Source organism: Apteryx mantelli, chromosome 2 (genome assembly GCF_036417845.1).
Source record: "Apteryx mantelli isolate bAptMan1 chromosome 2, bAptMan1.hap1, whole genome shotgun sequence".
In the NCBI taxonomy this organism is placed as follows: Eukaryota; Metazoa; Chordata; class Aves; order Apterygiformes; family Apterygidae; genus Apteryx; species Apteryx mantelli.
In genome coordinates this window covers 133,541,149-133,554,380 of record NC_089979.1, presented here as the reverse complement: position 1 = coordinate 133,554,380, position 13,232 = coordinate 133,541,149, and the positions used below count along the sequence as shown (strand labels likewise).

Below are 13,232 nucleotides of genomic sequence, written 5' to 3'. Positions count from 1 at the left end.
GCAGGCACTAGTGCTCATCTACCTTCACAGTGAGCCATCTGGGCAACTTAAATCAGCAGAAAACTCTTCTGGTGGCATTCCCCAAGAATGGGGATGAAACGATGCTGGCCACAACGGTTAGGTAGTCCTGTTGCTGTGCCAACATTGACATTCAGCCAGTCACACGGTGAGTTAGTTCAGAGGGCGAAACTTGCCAGAAATCTAAACAAAATCAACAGTGTTTCTCTCCTTCAACCATCTCACCATGAGTCTAGCAAGTGCCAAAGATGGCACAAGGAAAAAATAAGACTATCCAATCTGCTTAGCCATTCTGTACAACCGCATGCTGCTTCTCAGGGAAAACAAGACTGCTAAAAAGACAGAAGAATGCCAACTTTATTACTTGTATACTTATATGCCGATTAGCCTATTTTTTATTAACCTATATACCAAGGTGGCATGTAATAGAAAACAAGACAGGAAACCATCTCAGTGGAATTAACTTTTATTGAGGAAAAAAAAAAAGGTTTACATGTAGTTGTAGGTTTTTCCATCCGTACTGTCAAACTTCAAAAAGGACTGGAAACAAAACTTGCTTAACCATTATTACAATACCAAAAAGGTTTTGTTTTTTTTTAAATGAACAGCAAATTATACAACTAATTGCTATGTTCAATAAATAGTTTTTTCTCCTGCACTGATTAAGGGGAAATATTCAACTGAGTATAATTAAAAAAAAAAGTTTTAACTTCAGATGTTATCCACTGTGTAGCAGTCTGGAAGCTTAATCTATAAAACACAGCCTTAATTTTCAGTGTACAAGAATCTATTTTCCCAGTCAACCAAATATCAAATTTTGCTCTAGCTCAAATATTCTACACTCAAAGCAACTACCTGACAAAAAGATCCTCTGGTTCATGACTATCTAAATAAATTTGTCATTACAGAAAAGGCTCAAAAGTTGTTACTTGTTTCTCAAAGTAACAGGTAAACATCTTAACAGAAAGATTAACAAGTTACTTGGAAATGCAGGTTTATATTAAAGTATCTGAGTGTGTATATTACATATGACATGCAAGCTTTAAAAATATCAATGCTCTCTTCTTTTGATTAGTCAAGAGTCCAATTGTTTTAAAAACAAAATCAGAATGACTTCCAAAATGTATCAACACCTTGGGTTTTCTATTTAACTTTGCTTAAGATGTTTTACTACACAAAAACTACAACAATTACAATATTTAAGAGTATTACAATAAAGAGGTATGGAAAACAGGAATACTTCAACTGAAAATATGTATATTCTAAATGAACCAAAGATCTGTAAAAGAGCTGGATGGAGGACAAGGAAGGGAGGAATGGGAGGGAAAGCAGAAGGGAAGCTAAGATCTGAACTTTATATTTAAAAATCATGTCCTCAACTGTAACTCTTCTGATCTTCAGTAGCGCCCTGGGGGGGGGGGGGAAAAGACAACACCATTACTATAAACAAACTGTATACAACGCAAACTCAGCTTGAAAATGCCCCATCAGATAAATCAGTTTTGCTGTCACATTCAGAACTGCCACTGGCCAATTAACACTAGTAATAGCAAGGTTTAAGCCAGCCAGATTCTATTTATTCATTTGCATTTACTTACTTGGACTATAGGAACGGGATCTTGATCGTGATCGGTATCGGCTATAATAAGGTGATGGCGATCGTCTCCTTTAAAGGAAATTAAAGAAAAACCCAGCAACATCCATTATGAAAGGGGCCTTATTCACATAATTTCTACAGAACAGAACCATTTCCTTAGCACTGAAAGATTTGGCTTGCATGAATGTTTTCAGTTTTATTCGGCTGTGGCTTACCAGTTATTTAACAAATGCTTTTATATTTCTCCATTTGATTTTTTGCACTGTAAGATATTTCTAGACAGCATTTATTAAACCCTTAGTAGCCCTTGCAAGCACACAAGCTACTTTCACACATGTATACAACTCTTGTTAAACAACTTTCTCTGACACTAGGTAACTTTCAAAACAGTGAGATGATTATGAATTGTCAAGTGTACTAAAAACATGCACAAACAAACCTTTCTTAAAACAGCACTATTCATTACCTGTCCCTGGTTCTATATACAGTATGGAAGGAGTTTTCCCTTCCTTTCTACCCCCTACATTTGTAGGGCATTGCTCTATCTCCTTCAAGTAACAAGACTGACCCTTCTTCCAACTGTTCACTGTGTAACTGATTTACAGAAACCTTGAAGATTAAGACTACTTTAATCCTACAAAACATGAGATAATGAGGCCCTAACACAGCATATATGCATGCAAAATCTTGCTACAGATAGAATAACATTTTCTGTCACCTAACTTTTCAGTTTTCCCACAAATTCACTGTTCTTATAGAAATAAACTGAAAATTAAGTACCTGTATCTGTAGTCATATTCTTCATATCTGTCATATCCTCTGTCATATCCCCTATCATAGTAAGAGTCACGGCGACGACCTGCTCCACCACCACCACCTCCTCCACTGCTATTAGGAAGAAAAGCAAAAAACAAAACAAAACAAACCCAAAAAACTTTAGGTATCTATTCTTCATCTTGATTTAAATTATTTAAAAGCTTTTTTTCCCAGTGTTCTTATAATTAAACACTTAAGACTATGCCATAAAATAATAATAAAACATTTAAAGAAAAGCATCTTGGGATTTGAGCCTAACTCCCACCAAAATCAAAGACAAATGGGTATCTTAATACCTTCAGTAAGCTAGATGTGTCTTAACTATGACAGATACAAAAATTTTTAAATAACTCCTTTAGTAAATTTTGATAAATTAAGATTCAATAAACTCCAGCTGAATTTAATAGCATATGAATCACAGTAATGAATACTTTATATGAATACTTTGTGATAAAATACAATTTGCAAAACTCTAAAATTTCAGAAAAACAATTAAGTGTCTGTAGTTCAATTTTTTCAGCCGGACTTCAAACTTTTCGTTTAAGTCAACTTTAGTCTCATTAAAAGGAAATGAGTCAACTTCTTACTGGGTTGGCCTGCCCATATAGATGCCTGGAGTGGGTGTATGTGCTCTCTTGGTGATTGAGTAATCCACCCGAATCCTCCTGCCATCCAGCTCCATACCATTTGCATGCTCCATTGCCTGCAGGAGACAAGAGAAACAGGGACAGGGACATGAGATCTGCAAGCTACTGCTAACTAGGAAAGGATAAGTACAAGACACTATTTTAAGTCAGAAGAGCAAGCCCTGAACTTGTTTTATTCAGACTGGTTACTAGTGCCCCACTGTGGTGAATGGCTCATCTCCATCCCCCGGCCCGTTTGCCGGCAGTGTTACAGGACTGCACCAGGGCGCCAAAGTAATGTGACATGCAATTCCTTTTTAAGCGAGCACACTGCTAACCACTAACACAGTTGCTTTCCTTAGACTTTGTCTTCTACCCAGCAGAAAGGTAAACAGAAAGCCAAAGCAGTTTTTCCTGCAAACTGCATCTTTCCTACCGCTGTCTCCAACTCAGAGGGGACAGGCGGATTCCGAAGCTGTGCAAAGCAGTGGCTTCCTGTAGGGTGCATATGGCCGGATTACTGCTAGTCGGCTGCCATTTCATGCTCTCCCAGCCTCCTGCCATCTCCCTTACAAGGGCCTACTCCAGCAGAGCTTAGTAAAATGGCGGGTTCAGCCTACACGGATACCTAATTACAACCTTCCTCCCCACTCACTCTCACAATAGCAGCTAGCTAAAGCAATACACACAATGGTCTGCACTCGAGAAGCCTGGGTCCTCAGACCTGCTCGCAGCCTGTGCACACGCTCACTGGGTGTTCTAGCCCCTGCTTCTCTAGTCTTTGAATCAGTACAATGGCCTTTCACAAACTCAAAATCATGAAAATAGCTTTTCAAAGGACCACAACGTACTTTTGAGAATTAGATTATAGTCATGTAATAGTAAGTTAAACAACAACACCACCACAAAACACCACAGAAATCTTTAACATTTAACAAACAGTCAATGCTGGACTAAATGATAGGTATTAAATTTTGCAAAGACAAAATTCTTTGGTCCTTCCACCCGCTGCTCTAAGATCTCTAAAATACCAGTTCACAACACTTGGTTTGCCCAATACACAAATTATTTTCATTTTCATCTGTGGAGAAGAGACACTGTTACAACTTTGAGAGTTAAGCAACACAACCACTTTGCTATTATTTATCCTGAGGCACAATATAAAAGGCTCAATACATAAAAGGTGCCTCTGAGCTTAGCATTTTCTTTGGTGTAATAAACAACTATTCAGAAATTTATTTTTTTTTCAGCTTGCTAACAAGAATTTTATTGAATTAAATTATAGAAGAGGAAACAAAACTGACACCCCTACGGTTAATGTTTATGTCCCCAAACAATAAGTGACTGATATCCGCTAACCTATTTAATTGCACTTAGTTTGTTTTAATAATGCTGTTTATATCTATGTTATACCGCCACCTAGTGAGTTCTGTTCTCACTGAATAATAGAGCAACTAGATTTAGCTAACTGCAAGGCAGAATCAAAGAACATTTCAAGTCTTTCAACTTGCATTAAAATGTATGTTTTGATATTGAACACAACAATTAAAAGAAAAAAACCCTCAAGGTTAGGAAACTAAAGCCCTGTTCCACAAGGAGGAACTAAATAAAAACAAACACACACACACACGGAATGTAATAACCTAAAACTGAATGCTACAAAAAGTTGGCTGAAAAATTAGCTTTGTGATAAAAAATATCTTTCTGGAAACATGGTAATAGGCAATGTGGCTTGAAAGGTAAGGAATTTTCTGCTTTATGGCATTTTTATGTCAGATCAACAACTTGCAGAGTAATAAACTTAGCTGATAACAAGTCAGTTCAAACCCAGAACATCTGGCACATGTGTCTTGTTTAGTTAAATGAATAAACACCTCTGAGAGGAAGGAGGAAGATTTATTTGACACAGGGAGCAGTACAGAGAAAAGCAACCTACCAACAAGACAGACGAGTTAATTTTGAGAGTCTTGGAACTACCAAAAAGTGTATTACATTTCAGTGGTACAGGGTAGTTAATAGTTACCACTCTACATGAAACCCGAAGGGCCTGGTCACAATGTCCAATGACATACCCAACATAAAACCTTCATTTTTTTGGTCTTTAACAGTTGTCAGTAAAAACTGCCAAATATAAATTTTTAAATAACCCAAAATCTTTACAAGGTATATAGACATATAAAGCCTTTCACATTTGGGACTGCATTCTCCAAAGGCAGAAAAGAGAGAACCTACAATAAGCCACCACAAACCCAATATTCAGTCATTCACAACCAGTAACTCCCTCCAAAGATGTGTTCCAATACTCTCCATCATGCTTCATGCCCATCTTAACTCTTTGAAACAAAGATGACTTCATTAGCTAAGGACTGCTGCAATATAACCACAAGTCCTCTTTCAAAATCTAGTTTTAGACAAGTGATGCAACAGTACAAATTTTGTACGAAGGCTTTCAAAACACACGAGTAATTTAAAAAAAAAAAACACAAAAATGTCAGTAAACTTAAAATCAGTTTACGATCAAGTTTGGGATTTTACAGTGTTATTAGACTATCACTTTGTATTCAAAACAAACTTCAATTTGCTTCTCTTCACTGTTGTTGGGTATGCATGAAAGCTGTGTTAAAATATTTAAATGTCAAAGGGAAAAAATTTGCAAATTCACTCAAACACTACAGAAAACACTTTCAAATACTGTCTAAAAGATGAGTATATTTTCTAGATAATCAAATAAAACATATTTAAGAGAAAGCCAAATTACATTTGGGTTTAGACATTATATAGTATTCTTTTAGGAACCTTTAATTGTCAACAGTCCATTTTTATCAACATGGATTTTCTTCTAAATATCCAAATATTGTTAGAAGACTTAAATTTAGCCTGGCTTCTGCAAGATGAAGACAGTAAGTAGCAAGTAAACAGGATTCCAATAAGCACATACTACTTTGGTTGCAAATTCTGAAGGAAAAATTGACTTCATAGGCCAGAATATACACCTATGTGTTGGCAGTCAGAAAACTGAATGGGAACTGGAAAAGACACAAGTAAAAACTAATTCCTAGATTACCATTTTAAACTTGGGAGTAGTCTACCCATAATAATAAAGCCCTTTCAAATTATTATCTGTAACTACTGTTAGTTTGGCATGATGAGCAGCTCCCAAACTAGAGCCATGACCTCTAGTGGCTCAAAACAGTTACAAAGAAAACATTAAATCGAACAAAGTTCAATTTCATCTGATACTTACTGCAGTATTTGGGGTTTTCCAAATGTATTAGTATTTAGGTAGTTAAAAAAAAAAAAAGCATGGGAACACTGAATATGCACAAAAAAATTACAGAGGTGATTGGTATTAGCTAAGCAGTCAAGAATTCACTGAAGGAAATGAAATAACCTTTCAGTTTGTATAATGCCACAAAGCATGGCTTGAACAAGCAGACAGCGTGGGAAGTTTCTAAGAATGCAATCTGTACTGTGCTTATGGGGGGGAGCTTGACTTTGCAGAACTGTCAACATCCTTCATAAGAACTAATGTCATAGTTACTACATTTCTGCTACGGAGCTCAAATAAGATGCCATTTGTATTGTACGAGAACATCAAGCTTTCATTTAATATTATGTCTAAACTGCTTTGAATGACTTCAGTAATGTGACATCACTACAAAATCAGCAAAACACAGACTGAGTATACTTAGTAATTCGTGAGCAATTGTTACGGCAATATTTATATACAAATGAAAGGTTTTATGTAGTCAAACACAAGCAAGTTATGTTGGAACTCATTTCTGGAGGTGTACTTTCAAGATCTAAAAATAACTATATAAAGACTTACATCCTAGACAGTGGCACTTAAAAAAAAAGGAAAAGAAAAAAGTCCTTCCCATATTGTACTTAAATTCCACCAACAGAAAGATAGCCTCCACTGTATCACAGGTACAGCACAGGACAAACAGACAAAAAAGACTAGCTTTTTCCTCAAGATACTGATATCACTAGTTCAAGTCTGGATTTAATGAAGACACCCAAAAGGACATTCTGAAAAACATCCAATGGGAGGAGGGAAAAAAAAAGAAAAAGAAAAAACCCAATAAGAAACACACTTTTTTTTTTTTTTTTTTTTTACACTAACTGTAGTTTGCCAAGTTGAATTCAAGTGTCCATTTCACCTCTGAATGACAGTCAGTCTATCTAATCTAGTTTGAGAGGTTTTTAGACAATTAGAATATTGGTAATTATATACATGTATTTTTGATTTCTGAGTTTAAAAATCTGTTGATCACACTTTTTTTAAGCTACACTTTATAGTTTCAGAATCAAGAAATACACAATTTCAGAGAACTAAAATGAGTAACTGAATGTATTTTTCTATAAGTATTAGCAATTTTCAGTCTCCAGAAGCCTGTAACTCATAATTCCAAACATGTGAGACAGTCCTGTGTTCTTTTCTAGTATATCAAGGGTCCCTTGGATACCATGAACAATACTTAAAGCATTTGTTGGACAAGCTGTGGGAGAAATTTAGGCCAATAATGATGTTTCTAAACTGGCTAGCTTTCACCACAGATTAACTGTCTTGTGAATTAAGATAAAAAGACTCCTATAATTATTCAAGTCTTTAGAAACTGAATTATGTTAATAGTTTAGTTTTTTTCTGTATAACGCTTGCCTTGATTGCTAACTAACACCATTTCAGAAAACAGTTCTGAAATATGGTCAAGAGTGTAAATAGCATACAACTAGCACTTATAAACTGAAAATTCTGTATTACCAACATCTCTTCTCGCTAGCGCTCCTCAGATGAGTTCTTGGTACAGATATAAAGTGGTAGATCTCAAAATTGAGACTACAGTGAATGTACTATGTATTATGACTGATTGAAAAGCAGGACAGCTGCATGCGAAATCCCAGGTAACGGTACTAAGAATCATCACCCTAAACCACAAAGTGCTTTTTACTCATGATACGACCCTTTTACCAAAGACACTTCAAATCTCTTGATTTATGTTTAACCTTGAGATAAACAATCTTAGTATACAGATTTGTATTCTTCTAACACAGAAGGAAATGGAAAATCCCAAACTAATAATAATGCAATGGGCAGCTGAAAATCCTTCACAGTTAAGCTAAAAAACTACAAACCAAGCAGAGTTTGGTAACAATGTTGCAAATACTGCAACTTATTAAGAAAAAGGATGCCAATCTACTGAAATACATCTTCAACACAAGGTGTTTACAGATCCTTCTCTTTGCATAATGTTGCTGTACTCCTCATGTCTGGTTCTGAAGACTTAGCAGAAGGATGGTCAACATAATGATATGACATTGCAACAGACAAGGCCAAAAAGCAATTCCAAGTATTACTTCTCTATAAAAAAAAAAATTCTTTAAAAAGAAAAACCCACAAAACATCACACCCATAGGAGAGAATATCCTTTCTTCTAGAAAAAGGCACATAAAACTTAAGTTTTTCAAACAGGCTTTTAACAAGCACACTGCAAAGAATGCACTAGCGCAGCAAACCTCAGGGTTTCTGGATCACTAAACTGTCAAACCTCAGCATTCACTGTCTGCTATATACCTCCACCAAATTTTGAACTGAAGACGGTGTCCATTTACTTCTTCAGAATGGGTTTGAGTATAATGAGCAAGTCAAGTGCTCTATCTTGCAAACACTAGGCCATTGCAGTAAAAGACATTTGCTGGAAAAGGAATGCTCTGTCCAGACCATGAAGATTTTTCTCAGGCTCAGCAGAGTTTAGGGAAGAGTAGAAGAGATTCCACAGGAAGTTTCCTTCACAAAGGAAACATGTCATGCAAAGACTGCCAAGGCTCGTCCATTCTTCGGACTATTACCCACTGCTGCTCTTCCATGTGGGTGCCAATGACACCAAGGGCAAACTGCAGACCATCAAGCAGGATTTCAGAGCTCTGGGGATGGTGGTCAAGGGTCTGGGAGCCCAGGTCATCTTCTCCTCAATCCTGCCAGTGAGGGGGATGGATGAGAGGAGGAGGAGACGGACTTTCCAGGTTAACGACTGGCTGCGCCGCTGGTGTTGGCAACAGGGTTTTGGTTTCTACGACCATGGGACCCTGTTTGAAGATCAACAACTGATGGCGAGAGATGGGATCCACCTCACGAGGCGGGGCACGCGGGTCTTTGCCAACAGGTTGGCCAACCTGGTAAGGAGGGCTTTAAACTAGGAAAGATGGGGGAAGGGGAGAGTTATAGTGACAGGGTAGCTGGCAAAAGACTGCTCAAGTCAGGATGCCTCCAGCAGGTGAATGCAGCCAGGGAAGTGCGCATGGGATGTGGCTATGGAGGACCCTCTTGTATCCCTCCTGGGAAACCTGCATGCTCGATCACCTCCCTGAAATGCCTGTACACCAATGCACGCAGCTTGGGGAACAAACAGGAAGAACTAGAGATGTGTGTGCGGTCGCAGGGCCATGATCTCATTGCCATTACAGAGACATGGTGGGATAGCTCGCATGACTGGAGTGCTGTCATGGATGGCTACGTACTTTTTAGGAAAGACAGGCCAGGAAAGCGAGGTGGTGGAGTTGCTCTTTATGTGAGAGAGCAACTGGAATGTATTGAGCTGTGCCTAGGGGTGGATGAAGAGCGAGTCGAGAGCTTATGGGTAAGGATCAAAGGGCAGGCTAACAGAGGTGACACTGTTGTCGGTGTTTACTACAGGCCACCTGATCAGGATGAGGAAGTGGATGAGGCCTTCTACAGACAGCTGGAAGTAGCCTCACAATCCCAGGCCCTGGTTCTCATGGGGGACTTCAACCACCCCGATATCTGCTGGAAAGACAACACAGCTAGGCACAAACAGTCCTGGAGATTCCTGCAGAGCATTGGTGACAACTTCTTGACCCAGGTGGTGGAGGAGCCAACAAGGAGAGGTGTGCTGCTGGACCTCGTACTAACAAACAAAGAAGGACTGGTGGAAGATGTGAAGGTTGGGGGCTGCCTTGGCTGCAGTGACCATGAGATGGTGGAGTTCAGGATCCTGCGAGGAGGCAGCAGGGCACCAAGTAGGATCGCAACCCTGGACTTCAGGAGAGCAAACTTTGTCCTCTTCAGGGACCTACTTGGAGGAATCCCATGGGTGAGGGCCCTGGAAGGAAGGAGTGTTCAAGAGAGTTGGTTAATATTCAAACATCACTTCCTCCAGGCTCAAGAGCGGTGCATCCCTATGAGTAAGAAGTCAAGCAAAGGAGGCAGGAGACCTGCATGGATGAGCAAGGAGCTCCTGGCAAAACTCAACCAGAAGAAGGAAGTCTACAGAAAGTGGAAAGGGGGACAGGCCACTTGGGATGAATACAGGAATGTTGTCAGAGTATGCAGGGATGCGACGAGGAAGGCTAAGGCCCGTTTGGAATTAAATCTGGCTAGAGATGTCAAGGACAACAAGAAGGGCTTCTTCAAATACATCAGCAGCAAGAGGAAGACTAGGGAAAACGTGGGCCCTTTGCTGAATGGGGTGGGTGCCCTGGTGACGAAGGATGCAGAGAAGGCAGAGTTACTGAATGCCTTCTTTGCTTCAGTCTTTACTGCTCAGGCCAGCCCTCAGGAGCCCCAGACCCTGGAGGCAAGAGAGAAAGTCTGGAGAGAGGAAGACTTTCCCTTGGTGGAGGAGGAGTGGGTTAGAGATCATTTAAGCAAACTTGACACCCACAAATCCATGGGCCCTGATGGGATGCACCCACGAGTGCTGAGGGAGCTGGCGGATGTTATTGCTAAGCCACTCTCCATCATCTTTGAAAGGTCATGGAGAACAGGAGAGGTGCCCAAGGACTGGAAGAAAGCCAATGTCACCCCAGTCTTCAAAAAGGGCAAGAAGGAGGACCCAGGGAACTACAGGCCAGTCAGCCTCACCTCCATCCCTGGAAAGGTGATGGAGCAGCTCATCCTGGAAGCCATCTCCACGCATGTGGAGGAAAAGAAGGTGATCAGGAATAGTCAGCATGGCTTCACCAAGGGGAAATCATGCTTAACCAATCTGATAGCCTTCTATGATGGGATGACTGGCTGGGTAGATGAGGGGAGAGCAGTGGATGTTGTCTACCTTGACTTCAGCAAGGATTTTGACAGTCTCCCATAACATCCTCATAGACAAGCTCAGGAAATGTGGGCTAGAGGAATGGATAGTGAGGTGGATTGAGAACTGGCTGAATGGCAGAGCTCAGAGAGTTGTGATCAGCGTCACAGAGTCTAGTTGGAGGCCTGTAGCTAGCAGTGTCCCCCAGGGGTCAGTACTGGGTCCAGTCTTGTTCAACTTCTTCATCAATGACCTGGATGAAGGCACAGAGTGCACCCTCAGCAAGTTTGCTGACAATACAAAACTGGGAGGAGTGGCCGATACACCAGAGGGCTGTGCTGCCATTCAGAGAGACTTGGACAGGCTGGAGAGGTGGGCGGAGAGGAACCTCATGAAGTTCAACAAAGGCACGTGCAGGGTCCTGCACCTGGGGAAGAATAACCCCATGCACCAGTACAGGTTGGGGGTTGAGCTGCTGGAAAGCAGCTCTGCCGAGAAGGACCTGGGAGTGCTGGTGGACACCAAGTTAAGCATGAGGCAGCAATGTGCCCTTGTGGCCAAGAAGGCCAATGGTATCCTGGGCTGCATCAGAAAGAGTGTTGCCAGCAGGTCGAGGGAAGTGATTCTCCCCCTCTACTCAGCCCTGGTGAGGCCACATCTGGAGTACTGCGTCCAGTTCTGGGCTCCCCAGTACAAGAGGGATGTGGCACTACTGGAGCAAGTGCAGCGAAGGGCCACAAAGATGATTAGGGGACTGGAGCATCTCTCTTATGAGGAAAGGCTGAGAGAGCTTGGCCTGTTTAGCTTGGAGAAGAGAAGGCTGAGAGGAGATCTTATCAATGTGTATAAGTATCTGAAGGGAGGGTGTCGAGAGGATGGGGCCAGACTCTTTTCAGTGGTGCCGAGCGACAGGACGCGAGGCAATGGGCACAAACTGAAACACAGACACTTCCATCTTAACATGAGGAAAAACTTTTTCACTGTGAGGGTGACAGAGCACTGGAACAGGTTGCCCCGAGAGGTGGTGGAGTCTCCTTCTCTGGAGATATTCAAAATGCGCCTGGATGCAATCCTGTGCAATGTGCTCTAGGTGACCCTGCTTGAGCAGGGGGGTTGGACTAGATGATCTCCAGAGGTCCCTTCCAACCTCAGTGATTCTGTGATTCTATGTGTCTAACATTTTTTGGGGGGTCCTGTTAAAGTGGAATGACTGAAACTACTGTGACGCTCTGTCAGCTGCTCTAAGTAGGAGTTATCAAAAGCTAAACCTTGACCCCTCTCTATAAGCAGGATGATCATTAATGACTGATTAATGGTAAGGCTGCTATGGTGTGATAATCTGAAGTCCTGAAAGTACAAAACTGCTTTAGCAATTAAGTGAAAATAAACTTCACTACCCTTCACTACCCTTTTGATATTTTTATGTAGCTATGAAGAAACCAGAATGGCATCTGGAGACATAGCAGTTACACATGTAGCATATAGAAAATCCTAGCGTAATAGAAGTTCAGCTCTATAGTGGAAGACTAACATAATGAATGTTGAGTTCTATTTACTGATGTCCCATAAACTAACTGTAACACTACTGAAAAGCTATGTGTTGAAAACAGACAATCACTTCAGTATTCAGGGAAGAACCTAGACATCAATGGACAAGAAAACACTCCCAGAACCTCAGAAGATGGTCCTAAATTGTGGATTAGGTCCATTAGGCAGACATTTGTTAATTCGAACTGTAATTACATGTACCAGGTTTACCCTGGAATCGTGCATCAACTTGGTAATTGGCCCCACTGAGAACAGCAGGAAATACCACCTTTTAAAGGCACTACTTCACAAGGTCTACAGATTTCCACAACATTGAGCTAGTATATACTTAATTTTCTTTACCACTATAAGGAACTAGAAACCATGTATCACTTGGCTTCAGAATCTTAGTATATAGCAACATTTTAACCAGTTGAATAACAGATCAGATTTGTAAGAAGGGTAACAGACCATGACTAAGATCTTGATAGGATTTCAGCTGTACCAGAATCCACATAATTCTGCAAGTGATCAGTCTACATTAAGACAAATTATAGAAACTTAAACATAACTATTCACAATTCATTTGGCGTCATATTTCAA

At 40.3% G+C, this 13,232-nt stretch overlaps 1 protein-coding gene across 3 annotated transcripts in view; it reads right to left on the bottom strand.

Moving 5' to 3' along the window:
• Nucleotides 1-468: 468 nt before the first annotated feature.
• The window catches only part of TRA2A (transformer 2 alpha homolog), a 30,779-nt gene continuing 18,015 nt past the window's right edge, over nucleotides 469-13,232 (bottom strand). For 2 of the 3 annotated variants that reach the window (XM_067291592.1, XM_067291591.1), the window contains exons 5-8: nucleotides 3,019-3,134; nucleotides 2,396-2,503; nucleotides 1,617-1,684; nucleotides 469-1,426 (exon numbers count right to left, since the gene is read on the bottom strand). In XM_067291592.1, the coding sequence (XP_067147693.1) occupies nucleotides 1,416-1,426; nucleotides 1,617-1,684; nucleotides 2,396-2,503; nucleotides 3,019-3,134 (303 nt within the window). In that variant the 3' untranslated portion in view covers nucleotides 469-1,415. The remainder of the gene's footprint in view (nucleotides 1,427-1,616; nucleotides 1,685-2,395; nucleotides 2,504-3,018; nucleotides 3,135-13,232) is intronic. The other variant, XM_013941354.2, reaches the window with a different exon arrangement.